The following is a 27731-nucleotide window of genomic DNA, read 5'->3' on the forward strand; positions in this document are numbered from 1 at the left end:
GAATTTCCCAAAACTTGGCTGTTTAGAGGCTCCCTCCACCATTAATTGGTCCAAACTGGGCTGGTTAGAGGCTCCCTCCACCATGAATTTGCCCAAACTGGGCTGTTTAGAGGCTCCCTCCACCATGAATTGGTCCAAACTGGGTTTTTTAGAGGCTCCCTCCACCATGAATTGGTCCAAACTGGGCTGTTTAGAGGCTCCCTCCACCATGAATTTGCCCAAACTGGGCTGTTTAGCGGCTCCCTCCACCATTAATTGGTCCAAACTGGGCTGGTTAGAGGCTCCCTCCACCATGAATTTGCCCAAACTGGGCTGTTTAGAGGCTCCCTCCACCATGAATTTGCCCAAACTGGGCTGGTTAGAGGCTCCCTCCACCATGAATTGGTCCAAACTGGGGTTTTTAGAGGCTCCCTCCACCATGAATTGGTCCAAACTTGGCTGTTTAGAGGCTCCCTCCACCATGAATTGGTCCAAACTGGGGTGGTTAGAGGCTCCCTCCACCATTAATTGGTCCAAACTGGGCTGGTTAGAGGCTCCCTCCACCATTAATTGGTCCAAACTGGGCTGGTTAGAGGCTCCCTCCACCATGAATTGGTCCAAACTGGGGTTTTTAGAGGCTCCCTCCACCATGAATTGGTCCAAACTTGGCTGTTTAGAGGCTCCCTCCACCATTAATTGGTCCAAACTGGGCTGGTTAGATGCTCCCTCCACCATGAATTGGTCCAAACTGGGTTTTTTAGAGGCTCCCTCCACCATGAATTGGTCCAAACTGGGTTTTTTAGAGGCTCCCTCCACCATGAATTGGTCCAAACTGGGCTGTTTAGCGGCTCCCTCCACCATTAATTGGTCCAAACTGGGCTGGTTAGAGGCTCCCTCCACCATGAATTTGCCCAAACTGGTCTGTTTAGAGGCTCCCTCCACCATGAATTTGCCCAAACTGGGCTGGTTAGAGGTTCCCTCCACCATGAATTGGTCCAAACTGGGGTTTTTAGAGGCTCCCTCCACCATGAATTGGTCCAAACTTGGCTGTTTAGAGGCTCCCTCCACCATTAATTGGTCCAAACTGGGCTGGTTAGAGGCTCCCTCCACCATGAATTGGTCCAAACTGGGTTTTTTAGAGGCTCCCTCCACCATGAATTTGCCCAAACTGGGCTGTTTAGAGGCTCCCTCCACCATGAATTGGTCCAAACTGGGCTGGTTAGAGGCTCCCTCCACCATGAATTTCCCAAAACTTGGCTGTTTAGAGGCTCCCTCCACCATTAATTGGTCCAAACTGGGCTGGTTAGAGGCTCCCTCCACCATGAATTTGCCCAAACTGGGCTGTTTAGAGGCTCCCTCCACCATGAATTGGTCCAAACTGGGTTTTTTAGAGGCTCCCTCCACCATGAATTGGTCCAAACTGGGCTGTTTAGAGGCTCCCTCCACCATGAATTTGCCCAAACTGGGCTGTTTAGCGGCTCCCTCCACCATTAATTGGTCCAAACTGGGCTGGTTAGAGGCTCCCTCCACCATGAATTTGCCCAAACTGGGCTGTTTAGAGGCTCCCTCCACCATGAATTTGCCCAAACTGGGCTGGTTAGAGGCTCCCTCCACCATGAATTGGTCCAAACTGGGGTTTTTAGAGGCTCCCTCCACCATGAATTGGTCCAAACTTGGCTGTTTAGAGGCTCCCTCCACCATGAATTGGTCCAAACTGGGGTGGTTAGAAGCTCCCTCCACCATTAATTGGTCCAAACTGGGCTGGTTAGAGGCTCCCTCCACCATTAATTGGTCCAAACTGGGCTGGTTAGAGGCTCCCTCCACCATGAATTGGTCCAAACTGGGGTTTTTAGAGGCTCCCTCCACCATGAATTGGTCCAAACTTGGCTGTTTAGAGGCTCCCTCCACCATTAATTGGTCCAAACTGGGCTGGTTAGAGGCTCCCTCCACCATGAATTGGTCCAAACTGGGTTTTTTAGAGGCTCCCTCCACCATGAATTGGTCCAAACTGGGGTTTTTAGAGGCTCCCTCCACCATGAATTGGTCCAAACTGGGCTGTTTAGCGGCTCCCTCCACCATTAATTGGTCCAAACTGGGCTGGTTAGAGGCTCCCTCCACCATGAATTTGCCCAAACTGGGCTGTTTAGAGGCTCCCTCCACCATGAATTTGCCCAAACTGGGCTGGTTAGAGGCTCCCTCCACCATGAATTGGTCCAAACTGGGGTTTTTAGAGGCTCCCTCCACCATGAATTGGTCCAAACTTGGCTGTTTAGAGGCTCCCTCCACCATTAATTGGTCCAAACTGGGCTGGTTAGAGGCTCCCTCCACCATGAATTGGTCCAAACTGGGTTTTTTAGAGGCTCCCTCCACCATGAATTTGCCCAAACTGGGCTGTTTAGAGGCTCCCTCCACCATGAATTGGTCCAAACTGGGCTGGTTAGAGGCTCCCTCCACCATGAATTTCCCAAAACTTGGCTGTTTAGAGGCTCCCTCCACCATTAATTGGTCCAAACTGGGCTGGTTAGAGGCTCCCTCCACCATGAATTTGCCCAAACTGGGCTGTTTAGAGGCTCCCTCCACCATGAATTTGCCCAAACTGGGCTGTTTAGAGGCTCCCTCCACCATGAATTGGTCCAAACTGGGTTTTTTAGAGGCTCCCTCCACCATGAATTGGTCCAAACTGGGCTGTTTAGAGGCTCCCTCCACCATGAATTTGCCCAAACTGGGCTGTTTAGCGGCTCCCTCCACCATTAATTGGTCCAAACTGGGCTGGTTAGAGGCTCCCTCCACCATGAATTTGCCCAAACTGGGCTGTTTAGAGGCTCCCTCCACCATGAATTTGCCCAAACTGGGCTGGTTAGAGGCTCCCTCCACCATGAATTGGTCCAAACTGGGGTTTTTAGAGGCTCCCTCCACCATGAATTGGTCCAAACTTGGCTGTTTAGAGGCTCCCTCCACCATGAATTGGTCCAAACTGGGGTGGTTAGAGGCTCCCTCCACCATTAATTGGTCCAAACTGGGCTGGTTAGAGGTTCCCTCCACCATTAATTGGTCCAAACTGGGCTGGTTAGAGGCTCCCTCCACCATTAATTGGTCCAAACTGGGCTGGTTAGAGGCTCCCTCCACCATTAATTGGTCCAAACTGGGCTGGTTAGAGGCTCCCTCCACCATTAATTGGTCCAAACTGGGCTGGTCAGAGGCTCCCTCCACCATGAATTTGCCCAAACTGGGCTGGTTAGAGGCTCCCTCCACCATGAATTGGTCCAAACTGGGTTTTTTAGAGGCTCCCTCCACCATGAATTTGCCCAAACTGGGCTGGTTAGAGGCTCCCTCCACCATGAATTGGTCCAAACTGGGGTTTTTAAAGGCTCCCTCCACCATGAATTTGCCCAAACTGGGGTGTTTAGAGGCTCCCTCCACCATGAATTTGCCCAAACTCTGCTGGTTAGAGGCTCAATCCACCCTGATTTTCAAAACAAATGTTGGTGCCAACCTCAACTTACTACAAGGGCCAAATTCACTGCTGGTGACAAGCTCTCCTCACTGCAAGTGCCAAATACACATGTTTCAAGGTGTTTTCCTACTGTCAGAGAGGTGGTATTGAGTGTGTAAAGTGTGTAGTTGTTAGGCTGTGATGTTGGGGTAATAGAGGGTCTTTGGTGTGTTAGATGCCCCCAGACATGCTTCCCCTGCTGTCCCAGTGTCATTCCAGAGGTGTTGGCATCATTTCCTGGGGTGTCATAGTGGACTTGGTGACCCTCCAGACACGGATTTGGGTTTCCCCCTTAACGAGTATCTGTTCCCCATAGACTATAATGGGGTTCGAAACCCATTCGAACACACGAACATTGAGCGGCTGTTCGAATCGAATTTCGAACCTCGAACATTTTAGTGTTCGCTCATCTCTAATTATTATGCTTCTGCCATTTTGGTTTGTCCAAGATGAATCTCTGTTTGGTTGGTTTCGTGAAAAGCTTAACTGAAAGAGTTATGCAAGAATACTGTACTGTCTGTGGCTGTATCATTTAAAGAGGGTAGTAATGTTATCTATGCCTGTATTATATACAGAGAGATGATACTATTTGGTGTCTATGTTATTAATAGTACAACATAGAAAACAGTCCAAAACTAGGTCAGATACTGCTGGAAATTATTATTAGTTTAGTTTTTTGGTAGGCAATTAAGCGACAACACCTTTAAAGGGATTGCCCATTACCAGATTGGCTGTTTATCCAGAGACTTGGGAGCTGGACCTATGGTGATCAGCTTATAACTGAAGTGACTCCCAAATAAAAAGGGGTTGTCAGCAATGAGACAACCCATTTAATCAACTGAGACAATAGTTCCCCAGCTCATTCATACACAATGTAGCAAACGTTACATACGTACGTTAGTTACCTGAAAGCACAGTGATACATTTCTGCAGCTCTGCTGTGCTGAGAATACTTGTCATAAACTAAATACAAATCACGTATGTTCCCTTTGCTACAGTACAGGCTCCTGTAGGCGTGCAGGTGACTTCAGGGCACAGAGACAGTGTCATCACACTCACAATGGAGAGCATTTCTCTGATGTTCTACAGTAAGAGCTCTTGTGGGAGTAAAAGCATCTAAAACATAAGATATAGACAAAGCCAGTATAAAATATTCTTCTATAACTGTGATCTGTCATCATATGCTATTTATAATACTGGTTTATTCTTTTGTTACAGCATGACCATTAATCCCCCTAAGACATCAGTCTCCTATCTGTGCATCCCATATAGCCAGAGTCGGACTGGCCCGCCGGGGAACCGGGGAATTCCCCGGTGGGCCCCGAGCCTGACTATTAGTGTTCATTTAACCTATCCAAATGCACTTGTCGTCAGTGACTCGATCGGGATCTTTGGGGCCCGATCGGGCTCCTGACTGTCCCAAAATGGGCCCCTGTACTAATCACTGCGAGTGTGTGAGACCATTAGAAGGTGCGGGGTCTTCTGCTCCCTGCGCTGTACACTGCCGTCATGTAGCAGGATCTGTGCTGCCCCTCCCCCACTCCCCCACACCGATCGGAGTGTGCAGGGGGAAGTCTGCCAGCTGCTGCAAATGAAGCAGAGCTTTCACCACTGCCAGACAGGACAGAGCTGCACATAAGCCTTCATACCCAGTGCACCCAGCAATTCAGCCAAATGTAAGTACATTTTGTGGGTAAAATATGCATATTTAATGTGTGTATATTTGTATAAAGTGTCTGATATACTGTGTGAGTCCTGTATGTTTGTAGATAGTTGTGTATGTATGTATATATATGAATGTATGTGTGTAAATGTATGTTATATGTATTAGGCCTGGTTCACATCTGCGTTCGGTATTCCTTTTCAGGAAGTCCGCTTGGGATCCCCCGAACAGAAACCTATATACATTAAAAAGCGGTGAGCAATGAAACCACACGGACCCCATAGACAATAATGGGGTCCTTGTGTTTTCCGCGCGGTGTCCACACGAATCACGCGGAGAGAAAAGTAGTGCTTGCAGCATTTTTCTCACCACACGATTCATGCGTACACTGCATGGTAAACACATGGACCCCATTATAGTCTATGGGGTCCGTGTGGTTTCTTTGCTCATCGCTTTTTAATGCATATAGGTCTCTTTTGAGGGGAACCCCAAGCCGACTTCCCAAAAAGGAATACTGAACGCAGATGTGAACCAGGCCTAAGTATATCCAGCATATGAGTGTGTTTCTGTTTTCTTCTGTACATGTCTACCATTATGCATACTAGAATTGTATTTTATAGTGTGATGTTCAGTATATTGAGATGTTAAAGGGATTATCCAGGAATTACAGTTCTCTGCAAGGGAAAGGTGACAAGTAAGAAAAAAAGCAAAACCCATACTCGCCTGTCCCCGGTGTCTCCCACATCCGTCTGGTCCAGTGGCTCCCAGAGCATTGTTCTGGCATATGTCATTGCCACACATGACTGCTGAGGCCAATCAGCGGCTTAAGGAAAGGACACGTGACGTCACACGTGACATATGCGAGTGATATCATGGTTTCTTTCCTTAGGCTGCTGAGGCAGATGATTGACTTCATCAGTTACGTGTGGCGAGGACTGAAAAAACTCTCTGGCACCGCTGGAGCGGACAGGGGTAGGAGAATCAGGGACAAGTGAGTGTGGGTTTTATTTTTTTCCCTTCACTGGCCTCCTTGTAGAAACCTGTAATTCCTGAGCAGCGTCTGGTCTCCGTTCTGAGGTTTCCGTTTTCTGTATGCAGAAGACGGAAATCTGTCGGACCGAGTCTGGCCGTGAGCGCCAGTGAGCGTTTTATGCTCTCTGTGGCAAAACCGTTTTTTTTAAAACCGGACACAAAGTCCTGAATGTCCGACTCTGTGTCTGGTTAAAAAAAAAACGGTTTCGCCGCAGAGAGCATAAAACACTCACCGGCGCTCACGGCCGGACACTTTCCAAACCCATTCACCAAAACCATTCCATTTTGAATGGGTTTGAAAAATGCCTGCAGGTTTCCGTCTCCTGCCCAGATTCGGGCAGGAAACAGAAACCTGAAAGCGGAGACCCCTGGTGCAGATGTGAACGAGCCCTTAAAAACACTTTCTACTTTTTTAAGCACACAAGCATACTCTCCTGTTTCCAGTGTCTCCCAGCGCGGTCCAGTCCGGCATGTAACTACCAGCAGAACTGCAGGACCGGAGCACTGGGAACAGATGAGTGTGGGGTTTTTTTTATGTGTACTTTGTTTTTCACCTCACGGGACTAATTATAAACAAAAAAAATAAATTATGCTGGACAACCTCTTTAAAGTGTGGGGCATTCGAGGGGAAAATTAAAGGGGTTGTCCAGGCATAATTTCCTATGGTTTATCGTCAGGATAGGCTATAAATGCCTGATCTGTAGGGGACCGACACCAGCCCTCAGACCGATCAGTTGTATGGAGCCACTTCTGGCACCAGTCCTGTATACAATACAGGGCCAGAAGCAGAAAGCTCTGTCCACTGTATATCAGCCGGCACCTTCTCTGCATCTGGGCACTTATTGAAGTCAGTGGGAGCTGAGCTGCAGTGAATCTGCCAGGCAACTAAACAGCGGGTGCAGCTTTCTGCTTTCAGTCCTGTATTGTGTACAAAACGGGCGCCAGAAGTGGTTCCGTACAGCTGATGGGGCCGCATATCAGCCCCCTAGAGATCAGGTATTTATGGCCTACCCTGAGATTACGCCATAAAAATAATTAAGCCTGGACATCCCCTTTAATATGTATATGTATGAGTGTGTAGGTAACTGTTGCAGTTTTTGGAAATCGCAGCATGTCATTCATACCTACAGAAGCACTTAGTGTCCCTATAGGTATAATGGAAGCAGAAAGTCCTCAGAGGAAACCTCTGTGGAGTTTCTGCAAAAAGCGCTGCAGGAAAAACTGATGTGTCGGCACCAGGGGTTTTCCCGCAGCGCTTTTTTGCGGGACTGCGGGACGCTGTGTTAGGCCTTATCCATATAGTGTGATGTACAGTATATTGAGATGTTAAAGAGGAGCTCTCACCTCCTGGGACACAAGCGGTTTTATACACTGCCAGAGAGCTGACACCGCGCTGTTCACTTTCCATACAGTGTGTAGCAATAGGTTTAGGTAGTGCATTGTTGCACATCGTATGGCGGGTGAGCAGCATGGCTCCTGATATGTTATTACCTTCAGCTGCCCTGTCTTGGTATCGCTGGTTTGCAGGGATCCTGATGGTGGGCCCTTAGAAATAATTCCACTGGTGGGCCCTAGACACCCCAGTCCGACACTGTCTGTCTGTGTTTGTTTCCATACATGTCTACCATTATACATACTATTTTATAATGTGATGTTTAGGCCCGGTTCACATCTGCGTTCAGGTTTCTATTCGTGGAGACTGCTTGGGGACCCCCCCAAACAAAAACCTATACGCATTAAAAAGTGGTAACCTTCAGGAAACCCGCAGGCCCCATAGAATATATTGGGGTCTGTGTGGTTTCCGCACAAAAAATGAGGAGAAAAAAGTGTTGCTTGCAGGACTTTTCTCTCCACATTTTTCATGCAGATAGGGGAACGGAATGGCCCAAATACAGATGTGACCCAGGCCTTTGTATATTGAGATGTTAAAGGGGTTAGCCAGGAATTACAATTTTCTTCAAGAAGGTCCAGGAAGGTGCAAAATAAGAAAAAGAAAACCCGTACTCACCTGTTCCTAATGTCTCCCCCGGCTGTCCGGTCCAGCGGCGGGGTCTTTGTCTGGCAGAAGTCCTTGCCACACGTGACTGCTGAGGCCGATCAGCAGTCAAAGGAAAGGACACGTAACATCACAGGTGACTTATGTGAGACATCCCAGTTCCTTTCTTTAGGCTTCTGTGGCCCCTGATTGGCCTCATTGGTTACGTTTGTCGAGGACTGCCGCTGGAACAAGCCCTGGGGCGCCATTGGACCAGATAGGGGTGCAATGACCAGGGACAGGTGAGTGTGGTTTTTATTTTTCACCTTCCCGGCCTCCTTGCTGAAACCTGTAGTTCCTGAACAACCTCTTTAAGGCTGGGGCCCCACGGGAAAAATCTTGGCATTTTACAGTCAGGGAAAAGTGGATGGAATTAAGAGCCAAGTTACAACTGGAAGAAGTGGTCATGGTGGTCCAAAGGGAAGAGACAGGAAATGTGGGAAGACGTCTCCTGTGAGTATTACTGCACCAAATATTACTGCATTGTATTTACTGTAATGTTACCACTAGCACACCCCCTCCCCCACTGCCTGAGGTGGACGATCAAAAGATGAACACCCACTCCCGATATTCAGTCCGGGGGGGGGAATCGTCTTTTGATCGCCCGCCTCAGGCAGCAGAAAGGCTAGGTGCACCACTGGTGTAGACTATAGAACATCTGCTGCTTATTGACGAAATAATGAGCATGACGTGAATGTGAAAATGTGTAGAATGCTGATCAGTGCTGATTATTTTCCCTGCTACGTGTTGATGGCATTTTGAAAGCCCCATCCACATGTACTACTATATATGTACTGTATATTGCCACAAGGTACCAATTCCACATATACAGTACATATGGACCAGGCCTAAGATATCACACTATTATAGAAGGAAGAAGCCGTATAGTGAGAAATGTACTGAAGTACACAAAACATAAAGCAGAGTGACATGTGTAACTGCGCCCAACTATCATGTGCTATTTGTAATATACGCTAATCACTTTAGCGTATCAATTTAGTATCAGGGCCTGGATGTGACTGCTACCCCTGAATACCCTATAGATAGAAATCTGCCATACAGTGCAGTTTAGTTGTATTGTAGATATGAAAAGTTGTGGCCGACTGTAACTGCTCTATTAACTTTATTTGGGAGTCAGAAAGAGCCTTTAAAATGGGACTCACGTTACACAACCCTCACTCACATCATCTACATTCTGGGTTTAGTTTGTAAATTAAATATTTTCACACACAAATTTTTCACAAACAAAAATAGAATAAATAATGCAGACACAATAAAGAAAGTTAATGTGAAGTTTATTCTATGTATTTTATTCTATCTATTTTATATGTGCTGGTTACCTCCCATCACTCACGAAGAGCGTACAGCAACACTCAGGGCAGGAAAAACCCCCAGTGGAGGAAACCTGCAGGGAAACCATGGCCACTGTATTGCCCCTCCTCTGGGCATACTAAGGGAGGCGACCGCTAGAGCATGTATCAGTGTATATGTGTATGCATGTGTGTGATGATTGTGTGTATGTGCAGTGACTGTGTATAGTGATGTAACGAGTACGTGTGTGTGACCATGGAGGATACTTCTCTCGTTGGTTTAGGTCTTCATCCATCCTGTGTTTTTCTTCTCTTTGGACGTGTCCATCGTGTCTTCTTAGTTCTTCTTCTTCTTCTTCTTGGTCTGGTTGCTGTATATGTAAGTAGAAATGATAGAAAGAAAACTTAAGTAACACATTTATTATAGAATAGAAGCACAGCAATGTTACCAAGCTCTTCTGCATCAACTTCTTATTGAAAAGGTATTTCAGGTCCTACAATATGCCATAACAGTCCCATAGATGTGGTTCCCGACCTCCAGTATGAAGAATAAAGGGGTAGGGGGTCTCTGCAACATTGCCACAGAACCTCATTCTACTGTTAGGGTTTGGCTTCTAAGATTTGTATGTTAGGAGCCATTCACATCACATATTTTCTTTCAGATGTGCAGACATATTTAAATCCAAAAAAAGTCAAAATGTGTTGTTCAACATCCCCATAGACTTCTGTTTGTAAAACAAATGTTAAAAGTATATACTGTACTTCTGACTCAATTATAGCTCCAGTACGTCATATTCTGTTGTATATAATGGACAGAGAAGTGCGGCATACCTCACTTTTCATCATCCTTCCAAACGAACAATGAATAGAAATATATACCGTGGGGACCTCTCAGACCCTAGATTACAATATGTGGAGGCCCAGGGGAGGTGAATGAAAATAACAATCATCTATTCCTCACTTCTCCAGTGGCCTCCTGGCATCTTTTTTGGTCTCTTTTGGTCCCTGGATGATATTATGCACCTCCAGGTCACCACTGAGGCCTGTGATTGGCCCTCATCGGTCACATGGTGTGTGACGTCAGAATGCCCCATGTCACCACTGAGGCCAAAACACAAGTCTCATCTGGGACCCAGGGGCACGTAATGTCATCCAGTGACCGGATGAGGCCAGAATAAGATGCAAATGGACTGTTTGTTATTTTCATTCACCCCCTTGGTCTTATTATATTTTGGGGTCTGAGGTGACCCAAGAGTATAATAATAGCACTTTTGGAAACCATGTGGGGGAGGGGTGAACCTCACGAATATTTGTCAAAAGAAATCTTTTGAGATTTGTCCATGTCTACACACCAGTATTCATGGCTCTGTTCAATCAAACTGATCTGTATTTTAATGTAAAAACGGATGAATATTTGTATTTCTATCCATTTTTACTATTTAAAAATCATATCTGTTGAACAGATCTGCTGAATGGACAGCAGAAATGTCATGTGAATGGCCCCTTACTTGAAGTTCTCTTTCACACAATGGATACACTTACCTGAGATGATTATAGCTGATGTTCCGGGTTCCTCCTCTGCGTCTGTCTGATGATGAGAGTCTTCTGCCTCTTCTTCCTTGCTCGACTCTAGAATGGGGTTACAAAGAGAGCAGGTTGGAAGGGTGGTCCATGGGCCTCTTATGCTGAATTCTGTAAAATCCCTCCTGAACCAGCGTATAGCCAGGCTGTGATGGTCTTCTCTCTGTCTCTTCCATGCCCAGTGGTCGGGGTCTTGTGCCATGATCTAGAATTTAACATAATCTAGAATTATTATAATCATCACAAGCTTTAGTTCAAAGTTTACATCTTTCTGTTTTATGCTACACACCAGATCGCAGGTTTCTTTTTCTACCCAAGCTCTGAAGTCCATCTTGATGAGCATTAGGTCACGAAGGTGAAGCAGCTGGATCCTCTTCATCTTCAATGTCCGTCCAGGGGTCCAGGCGTAGATCTCCCGTTGAAATTCCAGATCCTCTTCAAACTGGTTGGCTAAAAACCTGGAAGAAATAAAAAGTAGGGCAAAGAAATGATAGAACATGTAAAAAGAAGATAATGAGGAGAAGAAGGTGGTGATATCACTAATGTTAAAGGGGTTCCCAGGCAATTAAAATAATTTTAAAAACAGCTCAGTTTTGTAACAAATAACACAAGACGTACTTACCTTATCGATCCCCTCCTGCTCCAGTTGCAATGCTGCTAGGGACCCCACTGGTCTCTGCTGTGCTGCAGCAATGATGTCCTGACACAGGAAGATGTGACCACTGCAGCCAGTCACTGGCCAGAGATAGGGTGCGGTGACATGTTCTGGTGTCAGGATGTTATTGCTAATATACTGCTGGTATGTAGTAGTGTATGAATGGCATGCTATGTTATTAGTATACAGTGCTGTGGTGCACTACATTAACAGCACGCCGATCTATGGTTGTACAATTAATGGCTGTTATAAGCCTATAAAGGGAATTTGACGACTGTCTTCTCTGAAACACATATCATAGGTACAGATAGGGTTAATAATAATAATAGAAACTTACAGAGAAGGAAAGAAATACTGGCGATATTCCTCTACACGTAGCTTGGCTCTTCTGAAGTAGATCAGGACCATCGCCAGGAGATACTAATGGGATAAAAGGAGAGTTAGTAGTTTGTCATAGATTTCCTAATACATAATAGTATGCAGTACAGATATATGAGCTCAGTATATTCTTGTGTATACTGATATCTAGTTACAACCTGACATACATTATCAGTTATATTTCTTTGTATAGTATCTACTACTGATATCAGGTCATAGTTTGCAGAGCTCAGGAATATTTTCTATTCTTTCCCTCTATATAATAATACCTTGTCCGAGGTCTTAAGACATCTGTCCCTGTCTAGGTATAGCTTGATGTCCTCGTCGTCTATCAAAGTAACAAAAATAAGATAATAGGTTAATGTTAGAGATGAGCGAACACTAAAATGTTCGAGGTTCGAAATTCGATTCGAACAGCCGCTCACTGTTCGAGTGTTCGAATGGGTTTCGAACCCCATTATAGTCTATGGGGAACATAAACTCGTTAAGGGGGAAACCCAAATTCGTGTCTGGAGGGTCACCAAGTCCACTATGACACCCCAGGAAATGATACCAACACCCTGGAATGACACTGGGACAGCAGGGGAAGCATGTCTGGGGGCATAAAAGTCACTTTATTTCATGGAAATCCCTGTCAGTTTGCGATTTTCGCAAGCTAACTTTTCCCCATAGAAATGCATTGGCCAGTGCTGATTGGCCAGAGTACGGAACTCGACCAATCAGCGCTGGCTCTGCTGGAGGAGGCGGAGTCTAAGATAGCTCCACACCAGTCTCCATTCAGGTCCGACCTTAGACTCCGCCTCCTCCGGCAGAGCCAGCGCTGATTGGCCGAAGGCTGGCCAATGCATTCCTATGCGAATGCAGACTTAGCAGTGCTGAGTCAGTTTTGCTCAACTACACATCTGATGCACACTCGGCACTGCTACATCAGATGTAGCAATCTGATGTAGCAGAGCCGAGGGTGCACTAGAACCCCTGTGCAAACTCAGTTCACGCTAATAGAATGCATTGGCCAGCGCTGATTGGCCAATGCATTCTATTAGCCCGATGAAGTAGAGCTGAATGTGTGTGCTAAGCACACACATTCAGCACTGCTTCATCAAGCCAATACAATGCATTAGCCAGTGCTGATTGGCCAGAGTACGGAATTCGGCCAATCAGCGCTGGCTCTGCTGGAGGAGGCGGAGTCTAAGGTCGCTCCACACCAGTCTCCATTCAGGTCCGACCTTAGACTCCGCCTCCTCCGGCAGAGCCAGCGCTGATTGGCCGAAGGCTGGCCAATGCATTCCTATGCGAATGCAGACTTAGCAGTGCTGAGTCAGTTTTGCTCAACTACACATCTGATGCACACTCGGCACTGCTACATCAGATGTAGCAATCTGATGTAGCAGAGCCGAGGGTGCACTAGAACCCCTGTGCAAACTCAGTTCACGCTAATAGAATGCATTGGCCAGCGCTGATTGGCCAATGCATTCTATTAGCCCGATGAAGTAGAGCTGAATGTGTGTGCTAAGCACACACATTCAGCACTGCTTCATCAAGCCAATACAATGCATTAGCCAGTGCTGATTGGCCAGAGTACGGAATTCGGCCAATCAGCGCTGGCTCTGCTGGAGGAGGCGGAGTCTAAGGTCGGACCTGAATGGAGACTGGTGTGGAGCGATCTTAGACTCCGCCTCCTCCAGCAGAGCCAGCGCTGATTGGCCGAATTCCGTACTCTGGCCAATCAGCACTGGCTAATGCATTGTATTGGCGTGATGAAGCAGTGCTGAATGTGTGTGCTTAGCACACACATTCAGCTCTACTTCATCGGGCTAATAGAATGCATTGGCCAGCGCTGATTGGCCGAATTCCGTACTCTGGCCAATCAGTGCTGGCCAATGCATTCTATTAGCTTGATGAAGCAGAGTGTGCACAAGGGTTCAAGCGCACCCTCGGCTCTGATGTAGCAGAGCCGAGGCTGCACAAGGGTTCAAGCGCACCCTCGGCTCTGATGTAGGAGAGCCGAGGGTGCACTTGAACCCTTGTGCAGCCTCGGCTCTGCTACATCAGAGCCGAGGGTGCGCTTGAACCCTTGTGCACACTCTGCTTCATCAAGCTAATAGAATGCATTGGCCAGCGTTGATTGGCCAATGTATTCTATTAGCCTGATGAAGTAGAGCTGAATGTGTGTGCTAAGCACACACATTCAGCTCTACTTCATCGGGCTAATAGAATGCATTGGCCAGCGCTGATTGGCCAGAGTACGGAACTCGACCAATCAGCGCTGGCTCTGCTGGAGGAGGCGGAGTCTAAGATCGCTCCACACCAGTCTCCATTCAGGTCCGACCTTAGACTCCGCCTCCTCCAGCAGAGCCAGCGCTGATTGGCCGAATTCCGTACTCTGGCCAATCAGCACTGGCTAATGCATTGTATTGGCTTGATGAAGCAGTGCTGAATGTGTGTGCTTAGCACACACATTCAGCTCTACTTCATCGGGCTAATAGAATGCATTGGCCAATCAGCGCTGGCCAATGCATTCTATTAGCGTGAACTGAGTTTGCACAGGGGTTCTAGTGCACCCTCGGCTCTGCTACATCAGATTGCTACATCTGATGTAGCAGTGCCGAGTGTGCATCAGATGTGTAGTTGAGCAAAACTGACTCAGCACTGCTAAGTCTCTGCATTCGCATAGGAATGCATTGGCCAGCCTTCGGCCAATCAGCGCTGGCTCTGCCGGAGGAGGCGGAGTCTAAGGTCGGACCTGAATGGAGACTGGTGTGGAGCGATCTTAGACTCCGCCTCCTCCAGCAGAGCCAGCGCTGATTGGTCGAGTTCCGTACTCTGGCCAATCAGCGCTGGCCAATGCATTCTATTAGCCCGATGAAGTAGAGCTGAATGTGTGTGCTTAGCACACACATTCAGCTCTACTTCATCAGGCTAATAGAATACATTGGCCAATCAGCGCTGGCCAATGCATTCTATTAGCTTGATGAAGCAGAGTGTGCACAAGGGTTCAAGCGCACCCTCGGCTCTGATGTAGCAGAGCTGAGGGTGCACAAGGGTTCAAGTGCACCCTCGGCTCTCCTACATCAGAGCCGAGGGTGCGCTTGAACCCTTGTGCAGCCTCGGCTCTGCTACATCAGAGCCGAGGGTGCGCTTGAACCCTTGTGCACACTCTGCTTCATCAAGCTAATAGAATGCATTGGCCAGCACTGATTGGCCAGAGTACGGAATTCGGCCAATCAGCGCTGGCCAATGCATCCCTATGGGAAAAAGTTTATCTCACAAAAATCACAATTACACACCCGATAGAGCCCCAAAAAGTTATTTTTAATAACATTCCCCCCTAAATAAAGGTTATCCCTAGCTATCCCTGCCTGTACAGCTATCCCTGTCTCATAGTCACAAAGTTCACATTCTCATATGACCCGGATTTGAAATCCACTATTCGTCTAAAATGGAGGTCACCTGATTTCGGCAGCCAATGACTTTTTCCAATTTTTTTCAATGCCCCCAGTGTCGTAGTTCCTGTCCCACCTCCCCTGCGCTGTTATTGGTGCAAAAAAGGCGCCAGGGAAGGTGGGAGGGGAATCGAATTTTGGCGCACTTTACCACGTGGTGTTCGATTCGATTCGAACATTGCGAACACCCTGATATCCGATCGAACATGTGTTCGATAGAACACTGTTCGCTCATCTCTAGTTAATGTATTTCATCAATACCTTCTGATATGTTCAGAACACCTTTATATCTGTTATATCTATACCAGCCAGATATAACAAGTAGCAGAAGCCTGAAATTATCAGGGTGGGAAAGGTCATGGTTCAGTCCTTCCCAGCCTTATAATAGTAGCCTGCGGCCGTCCCACTATCCAATAGTCTCTTTAGACCAGGGGTCGGCAGCTTTTTTTGTATGGTGTGTCGTTTTAGTTTAAAAATACAAAGATGAGGTACTTTGGGTTCCGCACAATAATTGTGAGGCTGGCGACCCCTATACTAAAGTCATATACCACAATCCATAACACAGAAGTGCTGCCATGAGATGCTTCTGGACGCATGCGCTTACTGCTATTTCCTGGGATAAACCTGTACTTTCCCATTATAAGCAATGAAAGTCCATGTATAGCCCCAATTGGTGGTAAATGTATGTGTCCAGGAGCACCGTGTGGCAGCATCCTTAGACTGGTGACATACTATGTATCTGAATGTAGCTGTAGCTGCATACAGTCTGAGGCCACTGGTACTTTCACTTCACTGTAAAGTTGCATTTACATGGTGCGGTTTTGCACAAAAAATGCATGCATTTTTTACTGGAAAACTGTCTGTGGTTTTCTGAAAAAACAAACCGTCATACAGAATAATGTTCCACAGTGGCCCCTCCACACAGAATAATGTTCCATAGTGGCCCCTCCACACAGTATAATGTTCCACAGTGGCCCCTCCACACAGAATAATGTTCCACAGTGGCCCCTCCACACAGAATAACGAACCATAGTGGCCCTCCACATGGTATATTGTCCCATAGTGCTCCCCTATATGGTATAATGTCTCATAGTGGCCTCTCCACACAGTATAATATCCCATAGTGACCCCACCACACACTATAATGCCCCATAGTGGCCCCTCCTCACAGTATAATGTCCCATAGTGGCCCTCCCCAACATAGTATAATGTCCCATAGGGGCCTCTCCACACAGTATAATGTCCCATAGTGCTCCCCTATATGGTATAATGTCTCATAGTGGCCTCTCCACACAGTATAATGTCCCATAGTGACCTCACCACACACTATAATGCCCCATAGTGGCCCTCCCCAACATAGTACAATGTCCCATAGCGGCTTTGCCACACAGTATAATATCCCATAGTGGCCCCCACATGGTATATTGTCCCATAGTGCTCCCCTATATGGTATAATGTCTCATAGTGACCTCACCACACACTATAATGCCCCATAGTGGCCCCTCCTCACAGTATTATGTCCCATAGTGGCCCTCCCCAACATAGTATAATGCCCAATAGTGGCCCCTCCTCACAGTATAATGTCCCATAGTAGCCCTCCCCAACATAGTATAATGCCCCATAGTGGCCCCTCCTCACAGTATAATGTCCCATAGTGGCCGTCCCCAACATAGTATAATGTCCCATAGTGGGCTCTCCACACAGAATGATGTCCCATAGTGACCTCACCACACACTATAATGTCCCATAGTTGCCCCCTCACATGGTAAAATGTCCCATAGTCGCCTCGCCCACATAGTATAATGTCCCATAGCAGCCCTTCCACGTGGTATAATGTACTATAGTAGCCCTTCCACACAGTATAAAGTTAAATAGTGGCCCCTTCACATAGTATAATATCCCATATTGGCCCCCTCCACACAGTATAGAACCCCCTTGTGGCCCCAACAAATTTTCCAAAAATTTCAGGTTCAACTGAACTGGAAATTTTTGGGGTTTGCCACGGGCTGGAAGGAATATCTTACCCAGGAGTTTGAAGAAAGCAGTCTGTTCTCTCTGCAAGCCGTCATCCATCTTCTTCTTCTTGGATTCCTCCTCGGGGTCAGGCCGTGAACTGTGAGAGAAGAAACAGATATTAATTCCCATGTGACCCATTACAGTTTATCCAAGTTGCATAATATGGTAAAAAAGGACATGTATGGGACAATAGTGGGCCACAACATGGCTATGAATTAATATTATGGCATATAGAGGTTTCTACTATTTATTCTTATGATATCTGAGAGATTGTATACAGAGCCATGTGTCATCAGATGCCATTTTAAGATTTCCTTCTCTTAAATACACTGCATTCATCTAGGAGAATAATCTTCCATTGTATAAAGGGCCCATTCATAGGTACAAGGAGTGCATATGGCTCTGTAGTTTAAAACCCTACAAACTCCAAGTGACAAAATAGGTGAATCTGTACATAAGTCTGGTTTTTGCAGTATAGTATGTGTAAGGTGCAGACACTTAATAACAAAGGGCAACATTCACCCTGGTCTCCTCATGGGTAAATCTTGTATTAAAGTGGCTGTCCAAGATTAGATATCGATGTGCTCTCCTTAGGTTAGGTCATTAATATTAAATTAGTAGCTCCAACATCAGACCGCCCCCTTCCCACATGGATGAGATGGTATGGGTACAGAGTTGGCTCCTTAGATGGCTCCTTAAACTGTGTAGTATCTGTGCTATACGTGAATGGGAGCTGAGCTGCCATAGAACTACAAGGCCACTACATAGTGGATGAAGCCATCTTCTACTGGCTCTGTGTGGAAATTAGATGATGGTGGTGGTGTCAGTTGGCGGACTCTTACTGATCTGATATTGATGACCTATTCTAAGGACAGGCCACCATTGACAGATCTTTGTAATACAGTGATAAACACTATTGCACTTACGACTCCTCTTCATACTTCATAAGTTGTCTCTTCCTTTTCCGCTTCATCTTCTCTTCCTCCAGGGAAATGTAAAGAGAAAGAAAATTATACACAAATACTTGGTAATATGACTTAACAAGACCTTACAGAGAAGTTTAAGCATAAACTTAGGAAAATCTAACACCACAACACCGATCAGTTTACCAATATGGAGGTAGTAGCTTGGTGAGGGGGATGGGACCTACAAGGTCCTGTGGTAGCTTAACATTGAATATTCAGATGACAGACTCCCTTTAACCTCTTAGTGACCAGCCTATTTTGGACCTTAATGACCAAGCCACATTTTGGAAATTTGCCCTGTGTGACTTGATCAGTGAATAATTCTGTAACAGTATAGCGCATCCAAGCGATTCTGATATTGTTTTTTCGTGACATGTTGTACTTTACTGAGAAGGTACAATTAGACTGATATAGCTTGTGTAAATTTATTAAAAAAACTCGCAAATGCTGAAAATTTTGAATTTTTTTCAATGTTTTCCATTTTCAGTTGTGATATCTCACATATGCACAATAATACAGGGCAAAAAAAATTAGTAGTTATATACTTCCAAATGTTCCTTTTGTGTTTCAAGCATATTTGAAATAATTTTAACATATTTGAGTAACTTAGACAATTTACAAGTTTATCAAGTTTATAAGCAAATTTTGGAAATTTGGAGTATGTGATTTTTTCCTGTACCAAGCTATGTTTGCAGACAGGAGTAAGTGGCATAATGACAGAAACTCCCATTAAATGACCTAATTTGTAAAACTAGACCCCTTCAGGTATTCTTTGAGGGGTATAGTGAGCATTTTGATCAAATAAATATTATTTTGCAAGAATTATTACAAATGTTAAAAAAAAATTACATTTTCATTTTCTTCAAATATGTGTCATTTTAAAGCCAGTTTTTTTTGCACACAACACATCAAAAAGAAGAAACACACCCCAAAATATATCACACCACTTCTCCCGTGTTAAAAAATGTCCATTTTGTGGCCTTAGTCCTATATACGCACGTACAGTAGGGCCTAAGAGATAGGGAGGGCCAAATGGATTTCAAAGCACAAATTTTGCTTGCAGATATTTTAGGCCCATTGCACATTTGAACAAGAGCAATTGCAATTGAAAACCCCCATAAATGACACCATTTTATAAACTAGACCCCTTAAGATATTCATTGAGGGGTATAGTGAGTACTTTTACCCCATAAGTTTTTAGAAATGTTGCGTCAAACAAAAAAATTTCATATTTTTTTACACAAAAGTGTCATTTTATAGACAGTTTTTTTGCAAATAACATATGAAAATGAAGAAAAACACTCCAAAGTAGATGACTCCATTTCTCCTGTGTTCAAAAACGTACACTTTTTGGCCTTAATTCTATGTACGGACGCACGGTAGGGCCCAAAAAGATGGGAGCACCAACTGGATTTCAAGACACAATTTTTGCTTCTAAATGTTTCAGGCCCATTGCGCATTCAAACAAGATTTGAGTTACCAAAATAATTTAAAACCCCAATAAATGACCCCTTTTTATAAACTAGACCCCTTGAGGTATTCATTGAGGGGTATAGTCAGTACTTTGACCCCATAGGTTTTAAAAGAATTTGTGTCAAACAAAAAATTCTCATATTTTTTTACACAGAGTCATTTTAAAGGCAGTTTTTTTGCACACAAGGCATGAAAATAAAGAAAAACACTCCAAAATAGATGGCCCCATTTCTCCCGTGTTCAAAAATTTACACTTTGTGGCCTTAATCCTATGTACGGATGCACGGTAGTGCCCAAAGAGATGGGAGCACCAACTGAATTTCAAGACACAAACTTTGCTTGCAGATATTTCAGGCCCATTGCACATTCAAATAAGATTTGAGTTACCAAAACAATTGAAAACCCCCATAAATGACCCCATTTTATAAACTAGACCCCTTAAGGTATTCATTGAGGGGTATAGTGAGTAGTTTGACCCTATAGCCATTTCACAGATTTTACTAACCTTGGGATGTGTAGGTTAAAAATTACTAAAATGTCCCTTTATCTCCAAAGTTTTCATTTTCACAAGGGGTTAAAAGAGAAAAAGCCCCCCACAGTTTGTTACACAATTTCTCCTGAACACGGCAATACCCCATATGTGGCCATAATCTGCTGTATGGGGACATGGTGGGGCTCAGAATGGAAAGAGCGCTATTTGGATTTTGGAGAGCAGATTTTGCTGGAATAGTTTTCAGGTGCCATGTCGCATTTGCAGAGACCCTAAAGCAGCGGTCCTCAAACTATGGCCCGCGGGCCACATGCGGCCCGCCGAGGACATTTATCCGGCCCGCCGCATGTGGCCCGCGCTGTCGCCTGGATCCCCATTAGTGAGCGGATCGCCGCTTTCAGTTGTATGTGCATTTGCACATACAACTGAAAACTGTCAGGGGCCGCCCGACCGCGGCGTACACTGATGGCAGAGAGTGACCTCTGCCCCCAACGCAGGCGCGATGACGTCATCGTTCCTGCAGTCTGGAAGGAGGAGGACGCACCGCGTCGGCTCTTCATGGGTAAGTATGACAGTGTGGGTGTGATTGTACTGATGAGCATATAATACATCATAATACATATGCTCATCAGTACCCTGCCCCCACTGTATTATATGCTCATCAGTACCCCCCCACACACTGTATTATATGCTCATCAGTACCCCCACTATATTATATGCTCATTAGTACCCTCCCCCCACTGTATTATATGCTCATCAGCATATAATATAGTGGGGGGAGGGTACTGATGAGCATATAATACAGTGGAGGCAGGGTACTGATGAGCATATAATACAGTGGGGGGAGGGTACTAATGAGCATATAATACAGTGGGGGCAGGGTACTGATGAGCATATAATACAGTGGGGGGAGGGTACTAATGAGCATATAATACAGTGGGGAGAGGGTATTGATGAGCATATAATACAGGGGGGGTACTGATGAGCATATAATACAGTGGGGGGAGGGTACTGATGAGCATATAATACAGGGGGGGTAGTGATGAGCATATAATACAGTGGGGGGTACTGATGAGCATATAATACAGTGGGGGGAGGGTACTGATGAGCATATAATACAAGGGGGTACTGATGAGCATATAATACAGTGGGGGGAGGGTACTGATGAGCATATAATACAGTGGGGGGAGGGTACTGATGAGCATATAATACAGGGGGGGGGTACTGATGAGCATATAATACAGTGGGGGGAGGGTACTGATGAGCATATAATACAGTGGGGGGAGGGTACTGATGAGCATATAATACAGTGGGGGGAGGGTACTGATGAGCATATAATACAGTGGGGGGAGGGTACTGATGAGCATATAATATAGTGGGGGGGTACTGATGAGCATATAATACAGTGGGGGGAGGGTACTGATGAGCATATAATATAGTGGGGGGGTACTGATGAGCATATAATACAGTGGGGGGAGGGTACTGATGAGCATATAATACAGTGGGGGGAGGGTACTGATGAGCATATAATACAGTGGGGGGTACTGATGATCATATAATACAGTGGGGGGAGGGTACTGATGAGCATATAATACAGTAGGGGGGGTACTGATGAGCATATAATACAGGGGGGGTAGTGATGAGCATATAATACAGGGGGGTACTGATGAGCATATAATACAGTGGGGGGAGGGTACTGATGAGCATATAATACAGGGGGGGTACTGATGAGCATATAATACAGTGGGGGGAGGGTACTGATGAGCATATAATACAGTGGGGGGAGGGTACTGATGAGCATATAATACAGGGGGGGGGGGGTACTGATGAGCATATAATACAGTGGGGGGAGGGTACTGATGAGCATATAATACAGTGGGGGGAGGGTACTGATGAGCATATAATACAGTGGGGGGTACTGATGATCATATAATACAGTGGGGGGTACTGATGAGCATATAATATAGTGGGGGGGTACTGATGAGCATATAATACAGTGGGGGGTACTGATGAGCATATAATACAGTGGGGGGAGGGTACTGATGAGCATATAATACAGTGGGGGGGTACTGATGAGCATATAATACAGTGGGGGAAGGGTACTGATGAGCATATAATACAGTGGGGGGGTACTGATGAGCATATAATACAGTGGGGGGAGGGTACTGATGAGCATATAATACAGTGGGGGGGTACTGAGGAGTATATAATACAGTGGGGGGGTACTGAGGAGTATATAATACAGTGTGTGGGGGGGGTACTGAGGAGTATACTATACAGTGGGGGGGTACTGAGGCCTAGATAATACAGTGGGGGGTACTGAGGAGCATATAATACTGTGGGGTGGGGGCATACTGAGGAGCAGGGGTAAACCTAGCCTTTTTGCCGCCTGAGGCGAAATATTTCGGCCCTCCAGTGTTTTGAGGGACAGTGCTTCCCAAAAATTTATGTACAAAATGAAAATTGAAATTTTGAAAGAAATATGCCATTTCGGTGCCCAATACGTTGCACCCACTTTGTGTTGTCAGAGACCTGCACTCCTGAAACTATTAAGTGGGCCATCCCGAGGGGCCAAAAATTATATATGTGGGTGTAAACTGCTGCTTGGGCACACAGCAGGGCTCAGAAGGGAAGGAGCACTGCGCTTTTTAGCTTTTGGGGTACAAATTTAGAGGGACCCTCTGGGCGCCATGATGTTTTTGCAGAGCCCTGGAGGTTCCAGTAAACTGGAATTCCCCAAGAAGTGACCCCATTTTGTAGGGGCAATTTTAGGGTCTCTGCAAATGTGACACGGTGTCCAAACACCAACAATCTAAATCTGCACTCCAAAAGCACATATCCCTCTTTCACATCTGGGCCCTGCTGTGTACCCAAATGGCAGTGTATGCCCACATGTATGACACTGGTGTACCCTGGATCACGGACTTAATGCCATATGTGGGTAGAATAGGCTGTTTGGGCTCAGCCAGGCACAGAAGGGAAGGAGCGCTATTTTGGTTTTTGGCGCACAGTTTGGTTTTTGGACGTCACTTTTGCAAAGACCCTTAATTGCCAATAAAGTGGAATCTGCAGACATGTCACCCCATTTTGGACGCTAGCCCACTGATGGGATTTATCAAGTGGCGTAGCGAGCATTTTTAACCCTTGAGTGTTGCATTTATTTAGTTTCCAGGAATGAAATCGCAACTGATAATGAGAAGTTAAAAATGAAATTTTTCTAGAGATTCGGAGCCTCCTCCGATGGAGGGTTATGGAGCAGGGTCTTAGGTGTAAAATACAGCTAAGACTTGCTCCAATTACATCGGCACTGACAGGGAATCCTTCCCTGACTGCCCGACGTAGTTTTCCTACACAGAATGTCCCATAGACGGCAATACAGTTGTATTGCCGTCTATGGGACTTGCAATCAAATGACTGCAGGCTCAAGCCCCCTGGGGGGGAATAAAATAGTAAAAAAAAAAAAAAAAGCTTTAAAAATATATAATAAAAAAATTAAATAAGTAAAAGTTCTAAATCACCTCCCTTCCCTAGAATATATATATAACAGTAGAAAATCATATGTCAAACACATACACATTAGGTATTCCTATGTCCGAAACTGCCCGGTCTACTAATAGTTTTCCTGTACGGTGAACGTCAATATCACAATTGCTAAACCGCCGTTTGTTTTTTCAATAAAAGGTGATCTAAGCAATAGACATTCCCCAAAATGGTATAACTAAAAAGTACATCTGGCCCCGCAAAATAAAAACACTCTATGCATCCCCGTACAGCTGCAGGGTCACCTGTCAATGTGGCCTTGCAGCTGTTGCAAAACTACAACTCCCATATATTAAATATTTTACCATTTTTTGCTTCAAAATTTTTTTCCCTATTTTCCTCCTCTAAAACCTGGGTGCGTCTTATAGTCCAGTCCGAAAAATACGGTAATTACAGGGGGGCCCTCACTGTCACATTCCAGGGGACATAAATCCGGATTTTAACAATAAAGTGATGATATCTTACCTCTGGTGACTCGCTATTAGCGGTTCTCTTCGTAATCCGCAGGTGTCGATCAGGAATCTGTAGTAAAAAAAACTGTCGCTTCTGTCGCTTTCTCGCAAGTGGGAGCAATAGGGAGCCGGTCTAATCTCTATAAGAGCAATCGCTGACTGGCACCAACTGACGTTTCTTTTCCAGGTTTGTAGCCGCATGCTGGGATTCTATTGCGGCACATGCCAGGATAAGTCATGCGGCACATGCCAGTGCCAGTTATACTGCAGTAAAATATATTACATGTATTCTGTATCATGAGATCTTGCTAATTAATAGAAATTTAGAAAAAAAACTCAGCATTGAAAGTCACATATAAAAAACATTAACATTAAAGTCATGTCAGGAGAGAAATGTAAAGAGCTTGAAATATAAATATGTTACACATGGCCGATAGTGTGTGCATCTCCATTCTTATTATACAGTAAGGCTTCATGCACACAACCAGGCGCACAGTCAATGTGCTAGCCGTGTTTTTCATGACCCATTTATTTCTATGGCGCCATAGGCACGACAAAGTATTTTCACAGCCTGGTGTATGGGGTCGCAAGTCGTAAGCAAAACTCAGGATAGGCCTTATTTACTTATTTATTACTTGGCAGCACTGTAAGTGACCGTCTGCTTCACCCCAAGTGTGAGAAGGAGCGCTATCGCAGGTCCTTCCTTCCAACCGCGACCAGGCTGTATAATCTACATCAAACCAAGCGAAGATCACTCCGCACTGAGAGCTAATTGATTATGACGATGACCATGAGGTCTTCCTCTGTCTCTTCAGTTTTTCCTTAGCTGCTATGGACTCCTAGTATTTCTTCACAGCATATGTGTGTCTACGTCTGTAATATATTACTGTGTATTATCCTGTACCTGTATTACTATGCTGCTGTAACATGCTGAAAATTCCCCAATGTGGGACTATTAAAGGATTATCTTACCTTATCTTATTCCTGTCCATTTTGTGGACTGTGGTCACTGGTCCCAATGAATGGAGCTGTGGAAGTATGGGTGGTGCAACATGCACCGTCGTGTTTAAGTTGCCTAAAGCTCTGTTCACATTTCCAGCACATTGGGTGCGCCGACTAATACTGGTTGACGCAATGATGTATAATTGATCCTTTAATTTGTTCTTTTGGAGACTTTCATTTAGCATGCAGGCCTGGGAGGCTTGACACACCAAAGTATTTATGACTCTATTTTTTCATTATTAGATTATATTTATTTTTTTTATTATTCTTTTATTTTTTATTTTTTCATTATTTATTTTTTTTTCAATTTTTGTCCGGTCCCTTTATTCATCTAGCCTCCCTATATAGTTTCATTATATAGATCTATACTAAGTGTTTTCCCTCTAATAAACTATGGAGTTTCTTAATCATATATAGTAGACCTTGCTATTTTTTTTAGAGATACAATATCAATTTTAATTTAGCGCTAGTAACTGGCAGTCATCTGCTATTAGTTGGTCATCTATAATTGAAGCACTTACTCACTGCTCTGCCGGCAGGACAATCTGTTCAACTAATTGCTGTTCAACTATGCTGTGGAGAAGGACGTACCTGACTGACTGTCAGGAACACCCTTCTGACTTTAAAGAGCTACGGTACCGGGACCGATAGCTCTTTACCTGGGGCACAGATCAGGAAAGACGACAGTGCACTGAATTCAGCGCACCGTCGGCTTTCCAGTAGTATATAAATCTGCATGTGCCCAAATCGGTGAAAGGTCCTCTTTAAGGTTTTGGACCTCCTTCTCTGTTCCAAGATTAAAAAAAGAATAGAAAGATGATAATAAAGGGCTTGTACATGGACAAATTATTTAGCTTTATCTATAGTTTTAGTCATCTTTTGTGGAAAGGTTAGCACCATGTGAATTAGAATATATTGAGTTTGTACCCAAACCAGAAGTCCACCTTAAAAATGAGAAAATGTCAGCATTCCAATGACTGTAATAAAAATAAATAAATCTGTCATCATTCAGTGCCGCACGTTGACTATATTATTAAATATATTATCTATAGAGTTATGTTGTCAAATTCATAGTCTTAAGCTTCCCATACAATTAGTCCTGCGCATAACATTAATGAAACATCTTTTGGAGAGATTGGCGGGTCTGCTAATGTGTATGGCATTACACCCACAAGGAATCAACTGCTTTCTCTCCGCTCCTGATTCTTCTCTTTGGCACAATGCTGCCATTTCTACTGGAGGGTTACTGTGCGGGAAGTGCTTTGGTGACAGTGGATTCAAAAGGAACAGCGGCTAATCTGGAACCGTCTTGATCGATATTTTCACAGTTGCTTCCACCATTTTCAACCAATCTGTGAGCTCAAGTGCCATCCGATGCAGAGCATCACATTTCATATGAACCGGCACTAGCTGGACCAATCTAGCCACTTGCAATTATCTAGCCACCTGGGGTACATCAGTGTCAATATAGGGATGTGAGTAGGGAGTGATCAAAAAGCACATAGTAGATCAAGCGATATATTCTTGTTAACCAATGCAATCCTACCCAACCAAGACACCGTCAAGGTATCCCAATGGCATGGGTTGTCATAAAACTGAGGAGAGAAATGACAGAAAAGCCTCATAAAGGGTGGTCACTGATAGGGTCATATAGATGCCCAAATAGAGTAATCTCGACTGATTCCACCAAAAGTCAACGTTCAGTTTCAAGAGTTTGACCAACTGTGTAGGTTGAGTAAGAGCTTTAGATTATACAGCATTGATCTCTAAGACAGATATTGGAGAGCTGCAGGGCAGAGCTAGGCAGACTCCCCTATGGCTCACCATACAGAAAAGGGCGCTAGCTTTCCAGGCACACATCCAGGGGAGCAAGCCCGACTCCTACCACCACCAAGCCTGGCTAAGCCACCTGAGCAAACCAGACACCCACCAACCAAACAGCCAACCACCAAACCAAAAACACCAACAGATGATAACCAAGGCCAAAATAAAGGCGACCACAGAGGCAAACAAAAGTACATTGAAGAATGGAGAAATGAAATAAATAACTCCAAGAAACTCACTGTGTACCAATCCCTACAAAGGGTCTACACCATGGCCACCTACCTGGAGAGAATACACCACCCCAAACACAGACAGACCCTGAGCCGGTACAGACTGAATGCCCACAACCTGGAAATGGAGACACAGGGTGACACAGGCAGACATACAAGCCACGGGAGAA

The 27731-nt window shown here is 45.1% G+C and overlaps 1 protein-coding gene across 1 annotated transcript in view; it reads left to right on the plus strand.

Annotated features, from left to right (window-relative positions):
- Positions 1-8635: 8635 nt before the first annotated feature.
- The window catches only part of TMEM108 (transmembrane protein 108), a 515125-nt gene continuing 496029 nt past the window's right edge, over positions 8636-27731 (plus strand). The window contains exon 1 of the mRNA XM_075271286.1: positions 8636-8655. Within this exon, the coding sequence (XP_075127387.1) occupies positions 8637-8655 (19 nt within the window). The 5' untranslated portion in view covers position 8636. The remainder of the gene's footprint in view (positions 8656-27731) is intronic.

This window comes from Leptodactylus fuscus, chromosome 4, assembly GCF_031893055.1.
Source record: "Leptodactylus fuscus isolate aLepFus1 chromosome 4, aLepFus1.hap2, whole genome shotgun sequence".
Taxonomy (NCBI): Eukaryota; Metazoa; Chordata; class Amphibia; order Anura; family Leptodactylidae; genus Leptodactylus; species Leptodactylus fuscus.